The sequence below is a fragment of the Sorex fumeus genome, unplaced genomic scaffold (assembly GCF_029834395.1).
Source record: "Sorex fumeus unplaced genomic scaffold, SorFum_2.1 ptg000098l, whole genome shotgun sequence".
NCBI lineage: Eukaryota > Metazoa > Chordata > Mammalia > Eulipotyphla > Soricidae > Sorex > Sorex fumeus.
The window spans coordinates 4,884,816-4,909,728 of NW_026606155.1; the positions used below are offsets into that span (position 1 = coordinate 4,884,816).

At 54.5% G+C, this 24,913-nt stretch overlaps 1 protein-coding gene across 5 annotated transcripts in view; it reads left to right on the top strand.

Annotated features, from left to right (window-relative positions):
* Positions 1–24,913, top strand: part of TTC7B (tetratricopeptide repeat domain 7B) — a 202,127-nt gene that overhangs the window by 140,874 nt on the left and 36,340 nt on the right. For all 5 annotated transcript variants that reach the window (XM_056133269.1, XM_056133271.1, XM_056133270.1 and 2 more), the window contains 2 exons: positions 16,392–16,508; positions 22,523–22,620. In XM_056133269.1, the coding sequence (XP_055989244.1) occupies positions 16,392–16,508; positions 22,523–22,620 (215 nt within the window). The remainder of the gene's footprint in view (positions 1–16,391; positions 16,509–22,522; positions 22,621–24,913) is intronic.

Below are 24,913 nucleotides of genomic sequence, written 5' to 3' on the forward strand. Positions count from 1 at the left end.
AAATGACCTGGCACCCGAGCTGCGCAGGAGGAAGAGAGTGGCTTGGAACGCCTTTAAGAACGTTGAAGAAATAGCTAAGAGGACGAAGAACCTCCAGCTCCGGGCACATCTCTTTGATTCCACTGTTCTTCCTGCATTAACATATGCCTCAGAGAGCTGGGCTCTACGCAAACAGGATGAGAACGCTATTCAGGTCTCCCAAAGAAGAATTGAAAGAGCTATGCTTGGAATATCACGTTTCACTCAAATGAGAGAAAGAATCCAGAGTTCTGACCTCCATCGACGATCAAGAATCAGGGATGCTGTCTCGTTTGCCAAGGTGTCAAAAATCAGATGGGCTGGTCACGTAATGAGATTTAAAGACGACCGCTGGTCTAGAGCTGTTACTGACTGGATCCCACGGAATGTCAAAAGACCGCGTGGCCTCCCACCTACCAGATGGTCAGACTTCTTTGTCAAGATCATGAACGATCGGTTTGAGGCTCTTCATGTTCCCAGAGCAAACAGATGCCATTGGGCTACACTAGCACGCGTCAGGGACAAATGGAGATGTTACTGGCGCCCACTCGAGCAAATCGACGACTAACGGGAAGTTAAGTGATTTAAGTGAATGTCAGAGTAGCATTTCACGGAGCATTTATGTCCAGTCTGCTGTTGATGGGCATTTATGTTGATTCCTTGTTTGGGCTCTTGTGAGATTGCTGCTCTGAACATAGGAGAACAAGCATCCTTTCAAATTAGTGTTTTCATGTCTTTTGGATATATGCTTAGAAATATTATTGCTGGATCATAAGGACTTTACATTGTTTGTTTATTTTTCTTGGTTTGGGGGCACACACACCCAGTGACACTCAGGGCTTACTCCTGGCTTTGTACTTAGAGATCACTCCTGGTGGGGCTCAGTGAACCATATGTGATGCCAGGGATCAAATCGGGGCCAGCTGCGTGCAAGGCAAGTACCCTGTGTTATACTACTGAACTGGCCCCAGAATGTCCATTGCTGTTTCCTTTTGTTTTGTTTTTAAAGAAATTCCATCTTGCATGCCAACTGCACTGACTTGTGTTCCCACTGACCATGAATTAGGGTTTCTTTCTCTCCACATCCTTATCAACACTTTTTTCCAATCTTTTTTATATAGGTTATTCTCGTGGACTTGATTTGCATTCCACTGTTGGGTCATCTGCAAGTAGTAATAGTTTAACTTCTTACCAATTTGGATTCCTTTAATCTCTTGTTCTTATCTAATGGCATTGGCTCAGACTTCAGTACTGTGTAGAATAACAGGGTTAAACACGGGCACCTTTGTCTTAGGCTTGATCTTAGAGGAGACACTTACAGTTTTTCTCCAGTAGGAATGATATCCCTGTGGAATTCTGTACACTTGCCTCTCTTTTCCAGTGAGTTGCTTAATTTTTTCTGTTATGGAATTCTCTAATATTTATTAGGTAAAGAAATATCTAATATTTAGATATTTCCCCCTTGCCAGTTGTATTATGCAAATAGCCTCTCCAGTTGCTGCATATTTTTAAAACCCTGTAGCTATCAAATATTTGAACCAAAGAATGGAAAGTTAATGTGTTGCTCATTATGTAATAAGCATCTCTAACACATTTGAAGTTTCCCCCAAAATGCACATTTTTGTATTGAACTATGCTCATACTTAAGGTAGTTTCTTTTTTCCTTCCTTCCTTCCTTCCTTCCTTCCTTCCTTCCTTCCTTCAATTTCAATTTTCAACTTTCAATTCAATTCAGTTTCAATTCTGCTGTGCCTGGCATTAAAAACCACAAGCCTTTTTCTTTTGAGTGACAGTTTTGCAAAATTGTCCTAGTTGTTTAGTACATTCCACTTAGCAATTCTCCTCCTGGGCCATAAAAAGGTAGAATATAGTGACGGTTAATATTTGGAACAATTGTCTCTCCCCATCAGTGTCACTTAGATCACACCTTCGCTGAATTTGTATCTCTGCCAGGGAATTTTCATTTTTGGATAAAATATTGGGATGAGAGCTGACAGTCACTCTGTGTCTCTGGAAAACATCTCAGAGAGTCTCGCACTTCCGGTCCAGGGTGCAGAGAAGAGCATGCGTTCCCATCAGCGTGCCTTGCCCAACTGCTCAGTCACTGCCAGGCCACGTGTCTGCCAGCGACAAACTACAGTCGTGTGACTTTCCTACTCATAAATCATTTAAAAAATTTTTTTCAAGATAGTATTATATTGCTCAAGCGGGCCCAGTAATGTCTCCATTGTGAGATTTGTTACTGTGTTTTTGGCATATCGAATATGTCACAGGGAGCTTGCCAGGCTTTGCCATGGAGACGAGATACTCTTGGTAGCTTGCTGGGCTCTTCGAGAGGAGCAGAGGAATTGAACCTGGGTCAGCCAGGTCGGCAGCATGCAAGGCAAACACCCTACTGTCTGTGCTTTCGCTCTAGCTGGATAGCAAAGTGGGTAGGGCATTTGCCTTGCACGCTTCCAACCTGGGTTTGATTCCTTCATCCCTCTCAGAGAACCTGGCAAGCTACTGAGAGTATCCCGCCCGCACCGCAGAGTCTGGCAAGCTCCCTATGGCGGACTCGATATGCCAAAAACAGTAACAATAAGTCTCACAATGGAGATGTTACTGGTGTCCGGTCGAGCAGATCGATGGACAACGGGAAGTGCTACAGTGCTACAGTATTTTATTGAAACTTACTTAGAAAGATATGAGGCGAGAGAAAGAGAGAAGCATGTGTTCAAGAGAGGGGAAAAAAAGAGTGGAAATGAACAAGCAAAGAAACAGGCAAGAAGAATACAAATTCAAGCAAGAACATGAGTTTGAAGAACATGCATACCCATATGTTAACCCTGACCCTAGATTTATTCCTGAGTGGGTTCTTGAGTAATGGATGGAATATAAGTTAAAGGTAAAGGTAAAGGCCCTCCCGTTGTTTGTTGATTTGCTCGAGCGGGCCCAGTAACGTCTCCATTGGAGACTTTGTTGTTACTGTGTCTGGCATATCGAGTACGTCACGGGAAGCTTGCCAGGCTCTGCTGTGCGGGCGAGATACTCTCAGTAGCTTGCTGGGCTCTCCGAGAGGGGCGGAGGAATCGAACTCGGGTCGGTCATGTTGGCTGCGTGTAAGGCAAATGCCCTACCGCTCCAGGTGCTTAGGAAGTTGTAGTTACTTAACAGCATTGAGAAGATAGTTTTGGATTCCCCAGTGTCCTGTGTTCCCGCCTCACTGTGGTCCCACATGGTCTCTCACTGGCCTGTCACTGGTGCTCTGCCCTCTGTGGCCTGGACTGCACAGCCTACTTGGAGAAGACCCCATTCTTGTTTAAATAGCATAGGGTTCACACTCCCTTCTCTGTACACTCTCAGTGGGGTTGTCAAATTAATAGCATACCTTTGCAATCACCAGATGTTTTGTTTATTTTGTTTTGGTTTTGCTGTTAAGGCCACACCCAGCGGTACTCAGGGTTTACTCTTGGCTCTGCACTCAGGGATCACTCCTGGTGGGCTCACGGACCATATGGGGCCCTGGAGATCAAACTCAGGACCGCCACGTGCAAGGCAAATGCCCTACCTGCTATACTATCATTCCAGCTCCGAGAAAGTAAGTTGTGATGCCTCTTAGCAACATAGGATAGCAAAAATACAAGTGGAGTCTATTGGTGTATGAACAACTCTTTTCTTATGTTTTCTTTGTGTATTTTCTTAGCCATAGCATTGAGGTGGGGAAACTCTTGAGTCAGTAGAGTGGAGGGTCACGTGCTCTCATATAATACTCTTCTACCTGTGGCCTTCTACCCCTGTATAGAAGATGTATATGTATATGCATATAGAGAGAGAGAGGAAGGGAGAATATTCACTCATTCTGTCATCCTTCCACTCTCTCATTGCAGTAATAGCCTTTTTACCTTGCTTTGTGGCAGGCAACTTGTAACCAGACTCAACCCACTTTTAGCCAATCCAGTCATCAGGTGATAATCTATTCCTCTCTGCTTCGCAGATGAGGAAACCAAAGCACAGAGAGCAGAAGGGACTTGTCCAAGACGATGAGCACAGGAAGTGGCACAGCCATGGTTTGAGGCCAGGCCATCTGCCCTGGAGATCTGTGCTCAGTCCATCACCTTTGAAGCTCTGTGTTTGCTCCAGGTCCCACGTGGCATATGCTTCGTGGGAGGGGGACGGGGGAAGGGAGGAAGTGTGGACAGGGCATAAGCATGGCCCAGGAGAAAACCAGCTTCTGCTTTTAGAGCTGCCATCCAGCTCAGCAGGAGTTTTTGCTGTCTCCCCTATTCTGGTCAGGAAACTGGAAAATGTGGGTGGCATCCTGCCTTACTGAGATGGACGGTGTCTGGTCGGTGTCTGGTTCCATTTGGTTTTCTAAAGCCTTGGCAAGTAACGCTGCATCATGTCTTCACCCTCGCGGGCAGGCAGACTCTCAGAGAAATTGCATTTATGTGGAAATATCGGATTGAGTAATGTTTTGATACAGTGATGACGGAGAGGCCAGGTGTTAATGGGCTATTTTTATGCCTGAGCTGAGTGATGGGGCAATGAATATGCCCATTAAATTTGCATTTGATAGAAAGTTGGACCACGAGGAAAGAGGCTCTTCATCTCATTTAATTAGAGAAATGATCCGTTGATGCCTGAAGGATGTGCTGGAGAGCTGAGCGCGAGGTCGCCAGCTCCAAGGTGCCCCGTCGCTCAGACACAGAACCGGGAAGGGGTCTTGACTTCAAGGAGAATGTCTGCAGGAGCTTATGTATAGGCGAATTTTTATCATAAAAAAAAATGGGCAGAAGACTTGAAGAGTCTTTTCCAAAGAGATTCAGCTGGCCCATAAGAAGCATTCTTAGTATCACTAATCCTTTGACAAATGCAAATTAAGACCCCAGTGAGCTACCACATCCTTTAGGATGCCTTTTATACACAACAAATCCGAGAGGTGGTCAGCGCTTGTGAGGATGTGGAGGGGCCAAAGCCCTTCTCTCTGTGGGTGGTAACGTGAGCCGGTCCCTTGAGCACTGCCATTGCTCTCTGTTGTGCCACGGGCTGTCGCCGCATGAGGCGCCTCCCTCCTCCCCACTGATGGCCTTGGCATCCAGGCTGTTCCCAAGGCACCAGATGGGTGGGGAGTAATGACTGATGCAGGAGCAAAGGAGACCGACCAGCCAAAGAGCAGTTTCTTGAGGTGATTGATTCCAGCTAGACATGTCTCTTGTTTGTTTGTTCTGAAAAATACTGCTTCAAGGGTGGGGGAGCTGTTGTCGAGACTGTTGGCACTATGACTGAAATGAGATGCAGAATGTGACTGACAGAGGGCCTGGCAGAGAGCAGGCAGCCCTCAGCCACAGTGACTGACGGAGAGGAGGCAGCCCTCGGCCACAGTGACTGGCAAGGGACCCAACAGGAGAGGAGGCAGCCCTTGGTCACAGTGACTGACAGAGAGGAGGCAGCCCTCAGCCACAGTTACTGACAGGGGTCCTGTCAGAGAGGAGGCAGCCCTCGGCCATGCACCGCGGCACGTCCCGGCGCATCTCTAGGTGCTGTAGAGCAGGTGTTGGCTCCTGACACGTACCTTCGTCAGGTAACTATGGCATCACTTTCCCCTGGACCCAGCCCAGAGCCAGCCAGGTGACATGGTGCCAGTGAGGTCATCACAGAAGAAATGCCAAGTGGCCTTCATGTACACAGGCTGACATGCTTCACCATGCTCCCTCAAGTTTCCGCCTCACCAATGGTCCGACTTCTAGAAAGCCCTGGGTGAAAGCCCCAAGACAGATTAGCTAGAGAGCACCACCTGACTGGGTTCTAAGCCGGCTCTGCACCCGGAGAAGGGGCACTGAGGTCAGACCCCACGCTCCTCAGTCGCCCAGTGGGTGGTCATGTGGCAGAGGCCAGGTAGTCAGCCTGTGCGTTTGGGTGGTCATGTGGCAGAGGCCAGGTAGTCAGCCTGTGCGTTTGGGTTTGGCAAAGAAAACCAGGTACATTTGGTAAAGGAGAGTAGATGCTCGGATTGGATCCCTGCAAAGTTTATAGTCTAGAAGTTTCTGTCGGGCAACTGGTGAGCTGACATGAGAGCTAAACACAGGCTTTAGGAATGTCAGGGCTTGGCGGACCCATCAGAGGAAGCAGGACCCCAGATCTACCTGCCATCATGCAGGGAGATGGAAGTTCAGGGTGACCATGTCCCAAGGAGACCCTCACTGGCGACACCGGAGGACAGGGGGATTCTGCCAGGTGGTTTTCCACAGCCATCAGAAATCCATGGAGGGACCGGAGAGATAGCACAGGGCAATTGCCTTGCATGTGTACAACCCAGGTTCAATCCCCGGCATCCCAGATGGTCCCCTGAGCCTGCCAGGAGTGTGATCCCTGAGCACAGAGCCAGGAGTCAGCCTTGAGTACCACACACACAAAAAAAAAAAAAAACCTTGGAAGAAATCTCCAGACAAAGAGGCTCAGTGTGACTCAGAACGCTGTGAAACTGAAGAACCAGAAGCATCCTTCATGCATCCCCCCACCTGAGTTTTTCCTGGAGTGAGGTGGACACGGGGACACGGGACACATTTCCTGTGTGAAGCACTGTAGCACTGTCCTCCCGTTGTTCATCGATTTGCTCAAGCAGGCACCAGTAACGTCTCCACCGTGAGACTTATTGTTACTGTGTTTGGCATATTGAATACGTCACAGAGAGCTTGCCAGGTTTTGCCGTATGGGTGAGATACACTCCGTAGCTTGCCGGGCTCCCGAGAGGGGCGGAGGAATCGAACCTGAGCCGACCAGGTCGACCACATGCAAGGCAAACGCCTTACCCGCTGTGCTATCACTCCAGCCCTATGTGCAGGAACCGGGAAAACTCTTGTCTCTCTGAGGTGTTTAAGAGTAACACTGGCCCCCGGAAGGTGGGCCGGAGCAGTGTCCATGAGTGCTTGTTTGCACGGGCACTGTGCCACGGTTACCTGTAGTTTCCCGTCGTGGGGTCTCAACTAGGTTGGACCCGCATTTGTCGCTAGCCCAGGGGACACAGAGGCCGCCCGCCCCCAACCACTTGCTGAGCAGCCACTTTGCCTCTCCAGGTGTTTTCCAGCTTTGAATCAATCCCTGGTTTCCTTCTTCCTCAAGAGCTGGTGGATCCGATGGATCCTGTGTCCATTATGATCAGGGAGTGATGTATTTCCTACATAAACAAAGGGTAGAACTGTCCTGCGTTCAGCTGACATTTATGGCACATTCATCATCCGTGAGACACCCCCCCGCCCCACCCCGGTGGTGATTGATCCAATGGGAGCACCCCCAAGCCCACCCCCCACCACCCCAAACTGCTTCCATGCTCACCACCCACCCCCAGCTGCATTCGAGGGGCCTCAGGGAAGATTGGGGTCTTGGTCCAGTTCTGAACCCTGTACGACCCCCTGCCTCCCACCTCCATACACACACACACACACACACACATGCACGCACGCATGCACGCACGCACACACACATGTCCCTCACAGACAGCTGCAGTCTTTTTTTTTTTCTTTTTTCATTTTGGGTCGCACCCGGCGATGCTCAGGGGTTACTCCTGGCTTTGCACTCAGGAATTATTCCTGGCGGTTTTCAGGGGATATGGGATGCCAGGGATCGAATGCGGGCCATCCGCATGCAAGGCAGATGCCCTCCCCACTATGCTATCGCTCCGGCCCTGGCAGCTGCAGTCTGGATTGTCCAGTACCAGTGCCTGACCCCCAAGCCTGGCATCAGAAGCTGCCTTTGTGGCCTTGGAGATGGGGCCAAGGTGGAGGGGGGGGGGGTGGGGGGCTCATTCTGGAAGCCCCAGGGGAGCACAGGCTCTGGGCCACAGGAGTGCTGGGAAGGGTGACCCAGTACAGCCACTGTCAGCACTGGCCCATGACGAGGCTGAGGGGCTGGCTCCTCTCCGAGGGGCTGTCCACAGCAGCCCCTTCTCCATCCTCCCAGACTCTGTTTCCTACTGACTCACCCAGCTTGCAGTTTCCAACTCTTGGTCTTCTCAGTCATCACCAGCATTTTGGCAGGTCCCTTCTGATGCGTGGCTGCCAACATTAAACTTCTCCATGTCCACCTGGTAACAGATGCTCACCCCCGGCTCGCCAATCAGGTGCCCTGGAAACCGGAAGTAGGGCCCCTTGAGACAGGGCATCGCCCCCCCCGCCCCCCGAGGCTGTTCTGCAAGCTGGCTGGCCTCCCTGTCGCCCACTCAGCAGAAGAGCAGAAGTTGGACCCCTGGCCCGCTCAGCCCCCAGATGGCCCTAGAACACCCCCTCTCTGACCTTCCCGGTGAGTCCCCTTGAACGCAGCCCCTCCAGGCCTGCTCAGGAGCAAAGGTTTGTACACCGCCCTCCCCCCCAGGTGCATCCTCAGTCACCTCAGTCACCCATCCTCCAGGGTGCCCACCCTCAGTCTCTTTGGTAGACGTTCGCATGCACACTGAGCGTTCTTGTGTGAGACCTGTTCGCTCAGAGATGGGAGAAACTTCTGCCCTTTCGCTTGAGCTCCGAGCGCCGGCCCCTGTCCACTTACTGCCCATGTCTGCTGCTCCTCTTGCCTGTGACCCTCAGCTGTCACATCCCCATGACACTGGCCTAGGAGGGCGCATAGGGAAAGGCCGCACCCCGCCCCCTAACCACAAGGGTCCTGTGGCTGGTTTCAGGGAGGGGATGGACCACACAAATAACGGGGGAGTGAGCAGGGACCAACCAGCTTTTATTTTTCTTTTCTACAATTTTTTGGGGGAAGAGCAGGGGGCTATGGACCCCACCCGGCAGTGTCTAGGGCTTACTTCTGGTTCTGTACTCACTCCCGGGGCACCAGGGATTGAACCGTGTTGGCTGCATCTACGGCAAGTGCCCTGCCCATTGTACTGTTGCTCTGACCCAGGCACTCAACTGCCTTCTGCATTGGGAAGGCGCTTGGTTCTTCCCAAGGATGGGGATGAGGGCGCAGAGGACCTGGAGGGCCCCACAGAGGTGTCGCCCAGCAGGCAGAGGCAGGGAGGAGATGTGGAGTTGTGTGGTCTCTGGCAGCAGGCTGTGATACAGAGTGTGGGTCGGGGATGAGAGTTACATGAGGCTTCTGGTGGGTGGGGTGCTGGGGGATGAGGTAGGAAGCTTCTAGGAGTGACCTGACCCCCTAAGCGACACCATGGGTCACTCACAGACCCAGCAGGTACCCCACGGCCATGCCGCAGGGCCTCCCCAGAACTGGGGGGCTGCTCCTGCAGCCTCCAAGATGCCCCCCATAGTTGGCCTTGCAAGAGTTTGCTTTGAGGTCCTTAAATAATTCCCAAATTAGAGTGAAATCTTACTTCTCTATTTTTTAAAAAAAATTTTAATATGAAATTTCTTCTTAAAGTCTATATGGTATTTTTTTCCTCATTTCTAATTAGGTAGCCAAATATTCCATGTTTTAAATATCTATACATATTTTAATCATGGCACCCAGATGTACAATCCTGTTAATCACACTTTCTGTGCACGGATCAATTTAGCCCCTCACCCACCGGCAGTGAGACCATTGCCCCCCATGTCCCAGCGCCCTCCCCCTCCCCTGAGGAAGTTTCATTCTGAAGATGGAAACCTCCAGTTCCCGTGACTTGGACCATTTGCTGTTTCCTGATGACAGAATCTCCTTTCAGTTCAGCACTCGAGTTCTCCACACGTTCGTCTGACGTTTGTGGGAGTCCAGTTGGTCACAGCAGTAGTGAGAATGGTGTTGGCTTAGGGGGCCCCTGATGTGTGGCCTAGATCCCACAAACTCCCACTCCCTACAGCCCTGCTCCAGGTTCTAGCTGGCCCTGATGTAAGGGGCCTGGACCTTGCGTGCTGGGGTCTTGTCTTCTGAGGACAAATGACTAAAAATGCCACTTTTTTTCAAATAGACATTTTATTATAGTTTAACCCCATGCCCTATTCTAGTGAATTAATTTTAATTATTTATTTATTTATTTATTGAATCACTGTGAGATACAGTTACAAAGCTTCCGTGATCGAGTTTCAGTCATTGAATAGTTTCACAATGATCAAACTCCCATCCCTCCACCAGTGCAAATTTTCCACCACCGATGTCCCTAGTATCCCCCAGCCCCCATCCCGTCCCTCCCTTGCCTCTATGGCAGACAATTTCCCCAGTACTCTCTCTACTTTTGGGCATGATGGTTTGCTCGAATTTTCTCACCACCATTCAAGCCTGCCTGCAGGGGGCAGAAGCTAGATAATTGATTTTCTGTTGCTTATTATGAATATCTGTTGCTTATTATGAATATTAGGCTGGAGCGATAGCACAGCAGTAGAGCGTTTGTCTTGCACGCAGCCAACATGGCCGACCCGAGTTCAATTCCTCCGCCCCTCTCAGAGAGCCCGGCAAGCTGCCAAGAGTATCTCGCCCGCACGGCAGAGCCTGGCAAGCTACCTGTGATGTGTTCGATATGCCAAACACAGTAACAACGAAGTCTCCAATGGAGATGTTACTGGGCCCGCTCGAGCAAATCGATGAACAATGGGAGGACCGTGACCGTGACCATGATTATGAATATCATGAGACATTGCGCGGCCACAAAAGCAGCCGTGCACTTCTGGAATTCTAAAGCTGTAAGTGGTTGGGGTCCAGAGACATCTCCGTAGGGAGCTAATCCATTTTGAGACTCATTTGGGAGTCTCTGGACCAAGGCTGTTGGTGGGCTGGAGTCAGATCGTGGCGTGACAGCCAGGACCCCAAGCAGGAACGGGGAGGAGGGGAGGGGAGGGACAGCCTATCTCTGCTGCCGCCGTGTGGCCTGAAGTCTTAGTCCTGGAACCCGCATACCTGGGTTTTACGTCTGGAAGGTCGTGACCGCCGGGGTTTCATCTGGAGAAAATGCCACTTTTATACCTTGCAGTTTCTGACACATCTTTGTACATGCTCTGTGCTGGTTTAGGTTTTCAGTTAGTTGATATTGGGGCCATGCTTAGCAATACTCAGGGGTTACTCCTGGCTCTGCATTCAGGACTTGTTCTGGCAGTGCTGGGCAGGGGGGGGCGGCGGGGAGACCATGTTTGATGCCGGGACTCAAACCTGGGTCAGCTGCATCCAAGGCAAGAACCCTACCCGCTGGGCTGTGTCTCCAGCCAAGCCCCATTTTTTCCTTTTGATTTTTTTAATTGAATTTTAGGGTTTTTAACAGCCGAGAGATGGTGGGAAAAAAGCGTCAGATAGCTTCTAGCAGCATTCAAACATGGTCAGCGGGTCTCATCTTTCTCAGGTTCTTTGTTCTGTGCTCTGGAGCCGGGGGGAGGTGGGTCCGTCTGTTCTGTTCTGCCAGTCACCCGCCGGGCAGACGTGAGCTCCTCACTGAGCAGCCTGATTTAGCAGGGCGGGAGAAGGATCGCTGATCAAATGCCGAAAGTGCTTCTGCCGCTGCTGCTGCTCTGATTATTATTCCACTTGTCACCAAGGTCGTGGTTCCCTGCTGGTGTCTCCTCCCCCCCACTGAGCGCTCGGTATCTCGGGGGCTTGCGTTTTCACTTGGGAGATTGAAGCCCCTGGTTCTGTGAGGTGGTGTCCAGGGTAGGGGGTGACGCGTCCCTGGACGAAGTTGCTGGCCCTTCCAGGGCAGAGATGCTAGGAAGACGCACCCTGGGCACAGACCCTGGCACACAGGAAGTGAGGCCGCCACATGCGGGCGGGGGCCGGGCAGCGGGCACTGCTGGGCCAGGGCAGGTGGGTGTTGCTCTCTGAGCTCAGCAGCTGTGTGGGGGAGCCAGCCCCCCAAGGGGGTAGAAGATGCCACACTGGGACTTCCGGTGCTGGAGTCGGAATCTTCCTCTCATCCTTCATCATTTCCCGCCAGCTTCCAAGGAGTCTCTGAAGAGAGATTCCACGGGAATCAGGTTTGTGAGCGCCCATCAGGGCTGGTCCTGGGGCCCGGCCCCATGTGGCGTCTCCCTCAGAAGAAATCCCTCACTGCATTCACGCCTCGGCCCCGATATAGCCTGCCTGCTGCCTCGCGCCTGGGCTCTTTGGCCATCCATCTGTCTGTCTGTCTGTCTGTCTGTCTGGGCTGACATTTCTTCCTGTCTTTGGGCCCCCACTGTGGCCAGAATGTGCTGGTCACACTGGCACTCCAGGCCCCAGACGCCGGGCCCAGGCACCCAGCCGTGCCGACATGGCGATTCTATGACCTGTCCCTGGGGTGTTGCTCTCTGGGTTACAACAAGCCCCGGTTTGCACCCCCACCCCAAGTGGATGCCCCGCCGCCTTTCCCACCATGCCTTGCTGTCCATGGCCCTCAGGCACCAGCCAGTGCCCGGGGCTGGGGCCTCCTGCCTGGCCGCGCTGTCCAGCAGCTATTCCTGGGCTTCCACACTCACTCACTCTCACTCTTCTTGTGCTTTTTCTCTTGCTCTTTCTCCTCTTTTTCTTGCTCTCTCTGTCTTCATCTCTCTCTCTCATTGTCTTTCACTCACTCTCACTCATTCTCTCTTACCTTTCTCACTCTCTTTGACTCGCTCTTTCATTCTCTCTTACTTTCCCACTCTCTGTCTGTCTCTGTCTCTGTCTCTGTCTCTTTCTCTCCTGCTGCCTCTCAGCCCCGCGTCCAGGTGCCTTTGTGTACTCCACGCCCAGGACCCCGCTCTTGTTCTTCCTGTCTGGTTGTCCGGGACCCAGCCCACGCCTTTCACGGCCGTATCCACATCACGCGCTTGAAAGCTGTTATCTCGTGTTCACTGGAAGCTCCTTTTCCAGCCCAGACTTGCACAGAACAGCTCTGGGCTCTGGCGCTTGGTCCCGTGGGCAGTTCAAGAACCAGGAGATCAGTTCACACTGCCCTTGCTGCCGCCCATCCCTGGGGGACCCCCCACCACCATCTCTGGGTACCCACCAGGACAGGCACACTCACTCTGTCCCCAGAGTGGCCCTGAGCTCCATGGAGATCAGAGATGGGGGTTCTTTCCAGCACCCCCTCCAGAGGCTCTGTCAACTGCTGTGGGGTGACCTCAGGTAGTCCTCCTCCTGCTGATCCCAGTTTGGTGGAGAAGCCCCCTCCATGCCTGGGGGGGTCCCGCGGTGCTGTGAGCCCATTTCCCCCTCACTCCCTCCACCCACTGCCTCCAGCTCCAGAACGCTGCTTTTGTTCCAGGTGCTGCCAAGCCCCTGAGAGGAAGCCACAGTGGGGGCCTTCAGGAGCACCCACCCCCCCACACCTCTGCCCCTGGTCCCCACTGGGCTCGCTTCAGTGACCCCTGGGGAGTTCCCCTCTGTGTCTAACTCAAACCTTTGCCAGACTCTGCTGTTCTCTCTGCAGCCTCCTGAGAGGGCAGCCAGGGACCGACACCAATCCAAAGCCCACTGGGAGGGCAGCTTCAGGCACCCGGGCAAGGTGGCCGGGAGAGACGCCGTCCTTTCATTAGAGGGAGGGGAAGCGGCCCCCTGGAGGCCAGCGTGGTTTGATATGTGTCAGACACAGGGTTGGCACACAGCAGGTCTCGGAGACATGAAGGCACCTGCATCTCTTTTCCTTTCCAACACGGTTCACAGCGGCCAGGGGCTGCATCTGAGCAGATAAATCATGGGGGTGGCACTGTCCCCCAGGGGAGACTTCTCCGAGCCCAGCTTGGGATAGACCAAATTGGGACGATGGACCAAGTTGGGATGAGGACAGGGGCTTGGCCCCCGCAGAGGCCCAAGGACAGTGTGGCCATAGGGCAGTGAAGGTTCTGGAGGGAGGGAGGGGCCAACAGGATGGATGACCCCGAACGGCCAGTGCGACAGGCGTACAGGCCTAAAGCGTAGGAAGTTTGACCCACTCTCATGGGCACTAAGAATCCTCATTGCTTCTTGAACTGGGAATAAAAGTGATTTTATTTTTTATTTTATTTTATTTTTTTTTTTATTAGTGAAACACCATGAAGCACAGTTATAGACTTATAAATTTTTGTGCTTGGGTTTCAGTTATACAGTGATCAAGTACCCGTCCCTCCACCAGTGCCCATCCTCCACCACCACGAGCCCCAGAATCCCTCCCACCCCCTATCCCCCCCAACCCACCGTGCTTCTGTGGCAGGGCATTCCCCCTTGTTCTCTCTCTCCTTTTGGGTCCTGTGTTTTGCAAGAGAGACATTGAGTGGCAATCATGTTTGGTCTATAGTCTACTTACAGTATGCTTCTCCCATCCTGGGAGGATCCTCACAACACCCTTTATTTGGTGTTCTCTTCTCTATCTGGGCTTCCTTTTCCCCTAGCATGTGTGTCTGGCCTCCAAGTCATGGAGCAAAATTCCTGGTACTAATCTCAGCCATTCCTGGGTGTTAGTCTCCCTTTTTGTTGCTTTATGTTCCCCAGATGAATGCAATCTTTCTGTGTCTATCCCACTCTTTCCGACTCATTTCGCTTAACATGATACTTTGCATGTAATACCATTTGTATGTAAATTTCATAACTTCATCTTTTCTAACAGCTACATAGTACTCCATTGTGTAAATGTACCAAAGTTTCTTTAACCAGTCATCTGTTCTTGGCCACTCAAGTTTTTTCCAGATTCTGGCTACTGTAAAGAGTGCTGCAATGAACAAACAAATGCAGATGTCACTTCGACTATACTTTTTTGCCTCTCTGGGATATATTCCCAGGAGTGCTATTGCTGGGTCAAATGGGAGATCAAATTCTAATCTTTTGAGAATCGTCCATACTGTTTTCCAAAAGGGTTGGACCAGCCAGCATTCCTACCAGCAGTGAAGGAGGGTCCCTTTCTCGCCACATCCGCGCCAGCATTGGTTGCTTTTGTTCTTGTGGATATGGACCAGTCTCTGTGGTGTGAATTGATATCTCATTGTTGTTTTGAGCTGCATCTCTCTGATGATTGTGATGTAGAGCATTTTCTCATGTGCCTTTTTGCCATTTGGATTTCTTCTTTGCGAACGTTTCTGTTCATTTCCTCGCCCCATTTTTTGATGGGGTTGGGTGATTTCTTCTTGTGGAGTTCAACCAGTACCTTGTATATCCTTGATATCAACCCCTTGTCGGATGTGTATTTGGTGAATATCCTTTTCCATTCTGTAGGCTCTCTTTGTATTTTGGTCACTGTTTCTTTTGAGGCGCAGAAGCTTCTTAGTTTAAGATAGTCCCATTTGTCTATCTCTGTTTTCACTTGCTTGGCCAGTGGCGTGACATCTTTGAAGATACCATTAGCTTCAATATCATGGAGGGTTTTGCCAACTTTGTCTTCAGTAAACATTATGGATTCCGGTCTGATGTTGAGGTCATAAATCCATTTTGATCTTACTTTTGTGCATGGCGTTAGGCAGAGATCTGAGCCCACTTTTTTGCATGTAACTGTCCAGTTTTGCCAGCACAATTTATTAAAGAGGCTTTGCCTGCTCCATTTCACTTTTCTTGCCCCCTTATCGAAGATTAGATGATCATATGCTTGAGAGGAGATTATATTTTATTTTTTGATGGTACAGTTGGCTAGAGCACAGCAGGTAGGGCGTTTGCCTTGCATGCGGCTGAACCGGCTGACCCAGGTTCGGTTTCTCTACCCCTCTTGGAGAGCCCCGCAAGCTACTGAGAGTATCTCGCCCCCATGGCAAAGCCTGGCAAGCTCCCCATGAGGTATTCGATATGCCAAACACAGTCACAACAAGTCTCACAATGGAAACGTTACTGGGCCCGCTTGAGCAAACCGATGAATGATGGGAGGACAGTGCTACAGTACTATGGTACAATATGATTTCTCGGGTCAGGGGACAGGAGGGCCCTCTGGAGGGGCTGCCTGCCTGAGCTCGTGGGGGGTCGCTCATGGGGCCTGGAGAGCTACCGTGTGCAGGGAGGGCCAGGGGCAGGATCTCCGCTGGGCACTGGGCAGGTCTGGCGGGGGCAGGAGGGAGCTGGGAGTGGGGGAGTGAGTGTGGTTTGACCCCAGTAGACAGCCCACAGGCCCCTTTCTCTCCGGCCTCTTTCCCTCCATCTCCTTTGGCATGTTGCGGCTCCTTGAGGGAAGGTGGCTCTTGGTGTGCACAGCCACTGACCCATGCTATCCATCCGAGATTTTGTCCGCACATCAAGATTTGCCATTGGTCTATTGCTGAATCTCCCAGAGCGCTTTGACTCTACCCTGGAGACAGCACGAGCCTCTTAAACATTGCTGACCACTGCTACTGACTCACAGGGTCGCATTGTGTGAGTGTGTGTGTGTGTGTGTGTGTGTGTGTGTGTGTGTGGTGGGGGAGTGTCACATTTGCGCTATCATGGTGAGGACGAGGATCTCAGCTCCCTGCTGCCCAAGTCCCTCCTACAAGCCCCCCATTCTGGACCGAGGCGGGAGGTTTGGGGGGGGGGCGTCCAGCCTGGCCATGCTATGCTGACCCGCGTCACTCTCCCCTTCCGTCCCCTCCCCGCAGATTGCTCTTTTCCAAAGTCAAGCTGGAGTCCCTGTGCCGGGGCCCGGACGAGGCGCTGCTCACGTGCAAACACATGCTGCAGATTTGGAGGTCCTGCTACAGCCTCAGCAACCCCAGGTGAGGGGCCAGACGCCCACCCCAGCCCGGCCGCCGCCCCGTCACCCGGGGGGTCTCGAAGCACTGCTGGATTGCCCGGGGTCTTGGTTTACTTTTTCTCTTTGTCTTTGTGTGTGTTGTTTGGGGGCCACACCCGGTGGTACTCAGAAGTCACTCCTGGCTCTGCGCTCAGGGACCACCCCTGGCTGTGCTCCGGGGACCGTGTGGGATGTTGGGGACTGACCCCGGGTTGTGTGAGGCCCTACCCGCTATGCTGTCACTCCGGCCCTGTCCGGCCCTTGTGTTCACAAGGGTCACACGCAGGGCAGCTGGTGCGGTGGGGACAGGTCCCACGACCCCGGGATCCATCTCAGGCCTGGCCTGTGCTCTGCCATTGAGCTTGCTCCGGGCTCCCTCCCGGGAGCTAATGGGACAACTGAGTCCAGAGTCTCTGCTGTGACTTTCATGAATGGGCTGTGGGTGGCTGCTGCTGATTTTCTGGATTTTTCTGCCCATCCCTGGCTTCGCTCTTTCGCCCATTCCTACCATCTGCTCTGTGACTTGTTCCAAAAGGGTCTCCTCCAGTCATATTGAAAAGACCCACGTAAGCAATAGGCTGTGTCGATCACAGCTTACAAGGAAGAGGAGAAATTGGTCTTGGGGAGCCTGGGGGATGTGGGGACCGTGACCTGGTAGCATGGCATTAGCCTTGCACCTCCGAGGTCCTGGGTTCAAGTCCCGAACCCTCTTGCACCCCCCCTGCCCGGCCTCTGGGAAATAGAAAGGCCCAGCGTGATAAAGTCGGATTTCCAAAAAGTTAAAAGCTGGAACTCAAACAGGTCCAAAATCATGATCCTTTGGCAAAGGTTTTGCTCCCCTCGTTAACTCAGGAGCGAAACCGCAGAATAGAACTCCCGTCCCGCCAAGAGCCGGGGAACGGGGCTGGCAGATGGGAAGATGAAACGACTTGTGGCTTGAGGTGCGGGGTGACCACGACTTACCTTCACCCGGGTGGGGCTGCCTTTCCCACCAGGAAGACACGGCTCCTGGGCACAGACAGAGCTCATTGCCATGGCTCCCGTTGCCCCAGGCAGCCCCTGCCTCTGAGCATGAGGGGACAGCCCTGCCAGTCAGAGTCCACCAAAGGTGCCAATGCCCAGAGGCAGAGACCCCGGGGTGGGGGAGGGGAACGGTGGCTCCCCTGGCCGACCCCAGCCAACATGGCCTCCTCCTGTGGCTATTTGGGGTCTGGGGGATGTTCCCAGCTGTGTTTCGGCTGCTGCGTGGGCCACCCCTACGGCCAGTTGCTGAACAGGCCAGCAATCAGTGTATTCCAACTGCAGCTCTGGCCACACATCCTGGCTAGGTGTGAGGCCCACCGGGCATGCTGGCGAGTCCAGAGCTTCCTGACCACCTCCGGGTGTGACCCTGACACCCCAGGTCCCCCCGGGTATAATCCTGGAGGCCCTGGTACCACAGGGCCCCATCCTCACTACAGCCTTGGTCCCAAACAGTGCACCGGCCAGCCAGGGTGGTCAAGCATCTCTTGGGCCGCCCCTTTGCCCCCCTGGGCACGGCTTGGGTGCTCCTGCTCCCGCCACCACAGAAAGAGCCAGCCAGAACGTGGCCCAGACCACACGCAGGGACGGGGAGGTTCCTGGGGACACTGCCGATCTGCAGAGATCAGGTGCAGAGGGCAGGCAGGGGTCCGTGTCCAGCGTCACGGCCCTCCCGTTTCTACCTGTTGAGAGCCAGGGCCCCTCCAAGGCTCCGGGACCTGGTGCTGAGGTCACCACAGCTAGAGCTGGCACAACCTCTGTCTCAGAACCGCTGTCCTGCCAGGAGACGCTGGCACCCGTGGCACTGACCAGGACCCCCTTCCCAGCCATGCGCACTGCAGCCCTCTGCCCCCTCGTGAGAAGAGGCTGGCCACTCCCTTTGCGGGGGGCCTTGTTTGGATAAATAAGATGTTTTAATTAAACATAAAAAGGAGGGGTCAGAGCCATAGCACAGTGGGGAGGGCGTTTGCCCTGCACGTGGCCAACCCAGGTTCAATTCCCAGCATCCCATATGGTCCCCTGAGCACCGTCAGGGGTAATTCCTGAGTGTAGAGCCAGGAGTAACCCCTGAGCATCACCGGGTGTGACCCCCCCCCAAAAAAAAGGAAAAACATAAAAAGGAAATGCTCCCTCCCTTGGTTTGCTCCAGCAAAGCGCGATGCCTGTTTCTGTGTCCTGGCAAACGGGCACGCCAGGAGCAAGGTGGGGGGGGGGGGGTGGTTCTCTGCTCTCCAGGCGGGTGGAGAGCAGAGAACCCGAGCGCCCTCCCACACGGGGCCCACCGTGGAGAGGAGCAGCCGGGTCCCTCTCCCGGGCTCCACACCTCTCCCACCTCCCCGCGGTCCCTCCCACTTAGCAACCCAGAATATTGGATGTGAGAAGAGCATCGCGGATTGGAACAAGCTTTAAAAATACCCAACCAGATGCCGGGCCGCGTCCCAACGAAGGCTCCTCCCAGGTGGCCAGGCAGGAGGTCCCACCCAGAGCCAGGGGAGTCCCCTCCCCATCACCGAGCTCTATGTCTTCCCCCGGGGGTAGCAATATCCGTTTCTTCTGGAGACTTCGCCGGAGCGCAGGTGTCTCCCATCCTCCCTCTGCTGGGGCCTGCACCCAGGGCCGCTCCACAGCAAAATAAAGGGCAGCTCCAGGCTGGCTGTCTGGGTGCCCCCCCCCCCGCCCCCGCCCCTCAGCCCACACTGGGCTTTAGGACCCGGTGAGGATGACTGCGTGGGGAGCACCCCCCCACACACACATGCACACACACACACACACACGCTCACGCGCATGCACGCACGCACACCTTTAAAAACAGGGAAGAGCCACCAGAAGCTGAAGGAAAGAGTCTGCCCAGCCTCTGCTCACCTGCCAGGGACCCCAACACCCCTCCCTTCCCGCCCCTGTGCAGAGAATGGGAGGATTGAGAGGAAGGGCATGGGGACACAACAGAGCACCCCCCACCTCCATCCCTCCCGCAGTTGTCTGGGAGGGCTGCAAGTCTTCTGGGGGCTTTCTCCCAAGGGTGCATTTGGCACAGGTGCTTGTTGCATGTCCCTGCCCCGCCCCCAAGCTCGAGCTACTGATTCGGGTTGGGCATCTTCCCAGTCTACCCTGTCTGGCCTCTCTCTCTCTCTCTCTCTCTCTCTCTCTCTCTCTCTCTCTCTCTCTCTCTCTCTCTCTCTCTCTCTCTTTCTCTCTCATAAACCTCGTGCCCTGAATCTTGCATCCTGCTGCACAGTACACGTCTCCCAGACGTGTCTGTCCGCACAGGAGGGGGCCCACGTGGTGGGCCCGGCACTGGATCCTCCTTCCCATTTCCCCTGTCCAGACCCCTCTGCTGGCCCCACTGACCGGAAGGGCCTCCCTGGCAGGTGTTCCTGGCAGACTTAAGAGCTAGACGGACAGAGAAGAGGTGAGGCCACCAGTCTGTGAAGGTCACCAGGTGTCCGAGCTCGACAGTGTCCCAGAGGGAGAGGGAGGGGGGAGAGAGGAGACTCGGGGGCTAGCCGGCCACCCTTTGCCCCTCCTGCCACTTTCTCTGGCAAATCTCAATTGGTTTAGGCTGTACCATGTAAATGAAGATCTGCCAGAAAAAAAAAATCAGGCAATAAACATTGCTTGAAGCATCCAGAAAATTACCAACCAGCCGCGACATTCACAGCAGGAACAAAAGTGTCTCCATCCTGAGCCATTAGTTGTTGCTTGTGGAACTGTTTTCTACAGCAGCTATGGCAAGACACATGCGAAATACAGGTTCTGGGCCCGCTGTGGGGGGCAGATCCCATGCCATGACCAGTGGCCATGGGTGGGTCTCACGGCCATTCACACTCTCCTGGAGGAGAACGATCCTTCTCTGCTTCCTCAGACCCCCAGGGGTGAGGCTTCACCCAAAGGGACTCCTCGCTGGCGCTGGTGTCAGTGGACTCCAGGGCCCATGCACACGGCATTCGGCCTGGCCCTCTTGATGCTTGGAATATTCTGGCAAAACTCACTTCGGCATCCTCAGAGTTGGTCCATGGGAAAACCAGGACAACTCTGCTCTCCCCAGCCCAGGGTGTCCTGGAAGCGGAAGGAAGGAAGGAAGGAAGGAAGGAAGGAAGGAAGGAAGGAAGGAAGGAAGGAAGGAAGGAGGAGGGGAGGAAGGAAAGGAAGAAGGAAGTGAAGGAGGAAGGGAGGGAGGAAGTAAGGAAGGAAGGAAGGGAAGAAGGGAGGAAGGAAGGGAGGAAGGAAGGGAAGAAGGAAGGGAAGGAGGAAGGGAGGAAGGATGGAAGGAAGGAGGAAGGAAAGGAGAGAGGAAGGGAGGAGAGAGAAGGAAGGAAGGAAGGAAGGAAGGAGGAGGGGAGGAAGGAAAGGAAGAAGGAAGGGAAGGAGGAAAGGAGGGAGGGAGGAAGGAAGGAAGGAAGGGAAGAAGGGAGGAAGGAAGGGAGGAAGGAAGGGAAGGAGGGGAGGGAGGAAGGAAGGGAAGAAGGAAGGGAAGGAGGAAGGGAGGAAGGATGGAAGGAAGGAGGAAGGAAAGGAGACAGGAAGGGAGGAGAGAGAAGGAAGGAAGGAAGGAAGGAAGGGAGGGAGGGAGGGAGGAAAGGAGGGAGGAAGGGAGGGAGGGAGGACGGGCGGGCCGTTTGGGGTGGGATTAATGGAAATCTGCATGTATTTTTATTTTGTCTTCTGCTCGGAGACTTCTATTGTTCTCCAGTTGTGGAAATAATTAATAGCACAGTTTTCCAGAAACATGAACCCGAGGATGCAGTAAGTACAGGCTGACAGCGTCGGTGCCAGCGTGCGCCTGCCCCTGCGTCCCCTGGCGTTCTCTAACTGCAGCCCTGGACGTGGAAATTGCAGCCTGCAGCCTGGGTTCAGTTTCATACGGAATCTGAACTCGGCCCACTTTTAGCAGCAGCTGCACAGAGGAAGGAGATGTCTCCTTTCTTAAGGAGTCTGCACATCTTCAGGAGAAAATAGCATCCTCAAAGTCCCCTCCCCGCCGTGGGGAGAGTCAGTGGTTTCGAAGAAAAGCAGTTCGAGGCTCAGACCTCAAGACAGGTTTGAGGGTTTGAGTCTTGGGGAGTCTCTTTGCTGGAGCATCGTGGTAGAGGGGGAAGACGTTTGCCGTCGCTTTTTCTCACAGCCTTCTCAGGGTCAAACGGGAGGGCCTGAGAGAGAGAGAGTGTGTGGTAGGCCAGACGCTTACCTGGCATTCACCCAACTTGGGTTTCATCTCTAGTACCCCATGTGGGCCCCTGAGCCCCGCCAGGAGTGATCCCTGGGCATAGGGCCAGGAGTCGGCCCTGGGTACCGCAGGTAGGGCCCGAAACAACCGAACCAAAAGACCATCTGAGCTATGGGCCTCTAACTCTTTTATTCCACCCCCTACTCCCTGGGGTGGTTCCCTGGACCAACAATGCCAAACCTGATGTCACCAGCCTGTTCAGTCTGAACAGGTTGGAGTGGGGGACACAGCAGGGGTCATAGCGGGCCTGGACCTGGCGCCCAGTGGAAGCCTCCTGTGTCCCTCAGCCCTTCTCATCCCCTCTTGGGGCCAGCTGGGGGTCCTGCCTGTGCACGCCGTCTTCGGTAGTCCAGAAGTAGGGGTACGGCCCCCGAGGTGCGGCGGAGATGCTTGTCCCCGGGGCGGGACCAGTGAGGACCTGGCTGGGATCCCCCTTTGACAAATCAGGCCCAGGGCGCCCCACGCTCCACGGCACCCCAGAATCCTTGCAGGCTGCCCTGACACTGGGGTTTCTGGAGTTCGGGGGGGTTCTGGGTGGATGGGGCTCGACAGCGGGGAGGGCTTCAAAGGCCCGGGGTGGTGGGGAGTTCCGGTTCACAGAGCCACCCCAAGCCCGGCTGCAGGTGGTGACTGACCGCAGGGTCCGTGGGTGGGCGTGCGCCCGTGCCAGGGATCCGGGAGAGACCCCCTGGCAGGCCCCCGAGTGGAAGGTGCCGGGACAAGGGGACCTGAGTCTGGACTCTGTTTCACAGTGACTCTGGTCGTGGGAGCAGCCTGCTGGACAGAACCATCGCCGACAGGCGGCAGCTCAACACCATCACCCTGCCCGACTTCAGTGACCCTGAGACAGGTGAGCAGGGAGGTCCCGGGGGGCAGTGGCTGTGCTCCCCACAGTGGCCCTGGCAGCCCTGCCTGTCCGCTGGCCCTAGACCCCAGACCCCAGGCCAGGGCCGCGGAGAGTCCCACAGAGTCCTGGTGACAGCCGTAGACTGTCTCACAGACCAGCCGCACCCCACGCTGCCCCGGCCTCCCTTGGAAGCTGCTTCTGTCGTCCCACGGGGTGGCCCCAGGCCCCACCCACACTCTGGCTCCTCAGAAGGAGCTTGTGGCTCTTTCTGCTGCCGGGGACAGCCCAGCACCTGACCAAGTCCTCTGATAGCTGGGGAGTAGCCCTGAGGCTCACAGAAGGGGGGCAGAGGGTCAGTGGGGACAGGGTCAGTGGAGGATGGAGGGTTAGTGGGGGACAAGGTTAGCAGGGGACAGGGTCAGTGGGGACAGGGTCAGTGGAAGATGGAGGGTCAGTGGGGGACAGAGGGTCAGTTCATTGGGGGACAGAGGGTCAGTGGGGGACAGAGGGTCAGGCCAGTGGAGGACAGGGTCAGCAGGGGACAGGGTCAGTGGGGACAGGGTCAGTGGAGGATGGAGGGTCAGTGAGGGACAGGATCAGTGAGGGACGGAGGGTCAGTGGGGGACAGAGGGTCAGTGGGGGACAGAGGGTCAGGTCAGTGGGGGACAGAGGATCATGTCAGTGAGGGACAGGGTCAGCAGTGGACAGGGTCAGTGGGACGGGGAACTGGGGGAGCGCAGGGCGCAGGAGCCTAGGGCCCTGGGGCCACCCACTGAGAGGTGCAGCCCTTGCCGGGCACATGCCACTTACCTGACAGCTCCCGTGGGCTGAGGCTGCAGGCCAGGCAGCCCATGTCCGAGGTCCAGTCCAGCCGCCCTTCCTGCAGGAAACGGGGTGTCAGGTGCAGGACACGGCTGAGCCTCGGGGTGGGGTGGGTGGGGGAAGCTTCCCACACCCAAGACTCAGGCTGACTCAGAGCGGCCACCCAGGTCCCTAGCCCAGGCTCCCGTGAGGGTGACCGAGCCTTCCCCCCAGCATTTCCCTGGGCCCCGAGGGCAGGCCCCAAGTCTCCATTCTCCCAGGGTCCCGGGGAACCTTGACCTTCTCAGATGTCAGAGTACAGGTAGGGCTGAGACCCCTCGTGAGTGGGGGTCTGGGGAGTCTGTCCTGAGACGCAGACCAGGCCACCACAAAGGTCCTGTACAGACCCCTGATTCAGGAGATGCTGCAGAGTTTTGTCCCATCCTCCGTGTTCCCAAAGAGAGTCACTTTTTTTTTTTTTTTTTTTTTTGCTCTTTTGGGTCACACCTGGCGATGCATAGGGGCTGGCTGTTGCACTCAGGAATCACTCCTGGCAGTGCTCAGGGGACCATATGAGATGCTGGGAATCGAACCTAGGTCGGCTGCGTGCAAGGCAAACGCCTTACCCGCTGTGCTATTGCTTCAGCCCCGAGAGTCACTTCTATTTCCTCTCAGTTCACCCTAGTGGGGTGCAAATCAGCCCCGATCTCTGCTGCTCGGCACCAGTCGGGGTGCTTCCCACGGCCTCGGTAGCCCCAAGTGGCCCCCAGAGCCCTTGTCAGTGCGGCTTCCTCCTCACGTGTTCTCTCTGGCCCTCGGCATCCAACCTGAGCCTGGCCAGCGTCCCTCGTGCCGCAGCTCCTGTCCACGCGGCGCTGTGGATAGGGGCTAATTTTGGCCATGCGGCACTGCCCACTCAGACAGCATCTGGGCTGCAGGGAAAAAGAGAAGCAAGACCGAGCTGAGAGGTAGGGAAATTTTTAAAAAGTTCCAAATCCAATCAAGTAAATTTGAGATGAGTGGTGGCCCCGGGGGAACCCAGGGCTATCTCAGGCCTGGGCCCTGCCGTGCCGCCCTGCTGAACACCCTGTATTTTTTGTGTGTCTGTTTAGCCATCAGGGATTGATCGATCCCAGGGCCTTGTGCCATTAAGGCGTGAACTCTAAAGGCCAGAGGTGGGGCTGGAGAGATAGCACAGCAGGTAGGGCGTTTGCCTTGCACGCGGCCAACCCGGGTTCGATTCCCAGCATCCCATATGGTCCCCTGAGCACCGCCAGGAGCAATTCCTGAGTGCAGAGACAGGAGTAACCCCTGTGCATCGCCAGGTGTGACCCAAAAAGCAAAAATAAAATAAAATAAAAATAAAGGTTAGAGGTATCCCCATGAATGGAGGCAGCCTCAGAGCTAGTGACTGACAGAAGCCACCATTGATTTGGGGGCTTCTCTGCTTGGTGAAGCCCAGGCTCTGCTGGTTCTGGGGCCTTTGTTTTAGGGG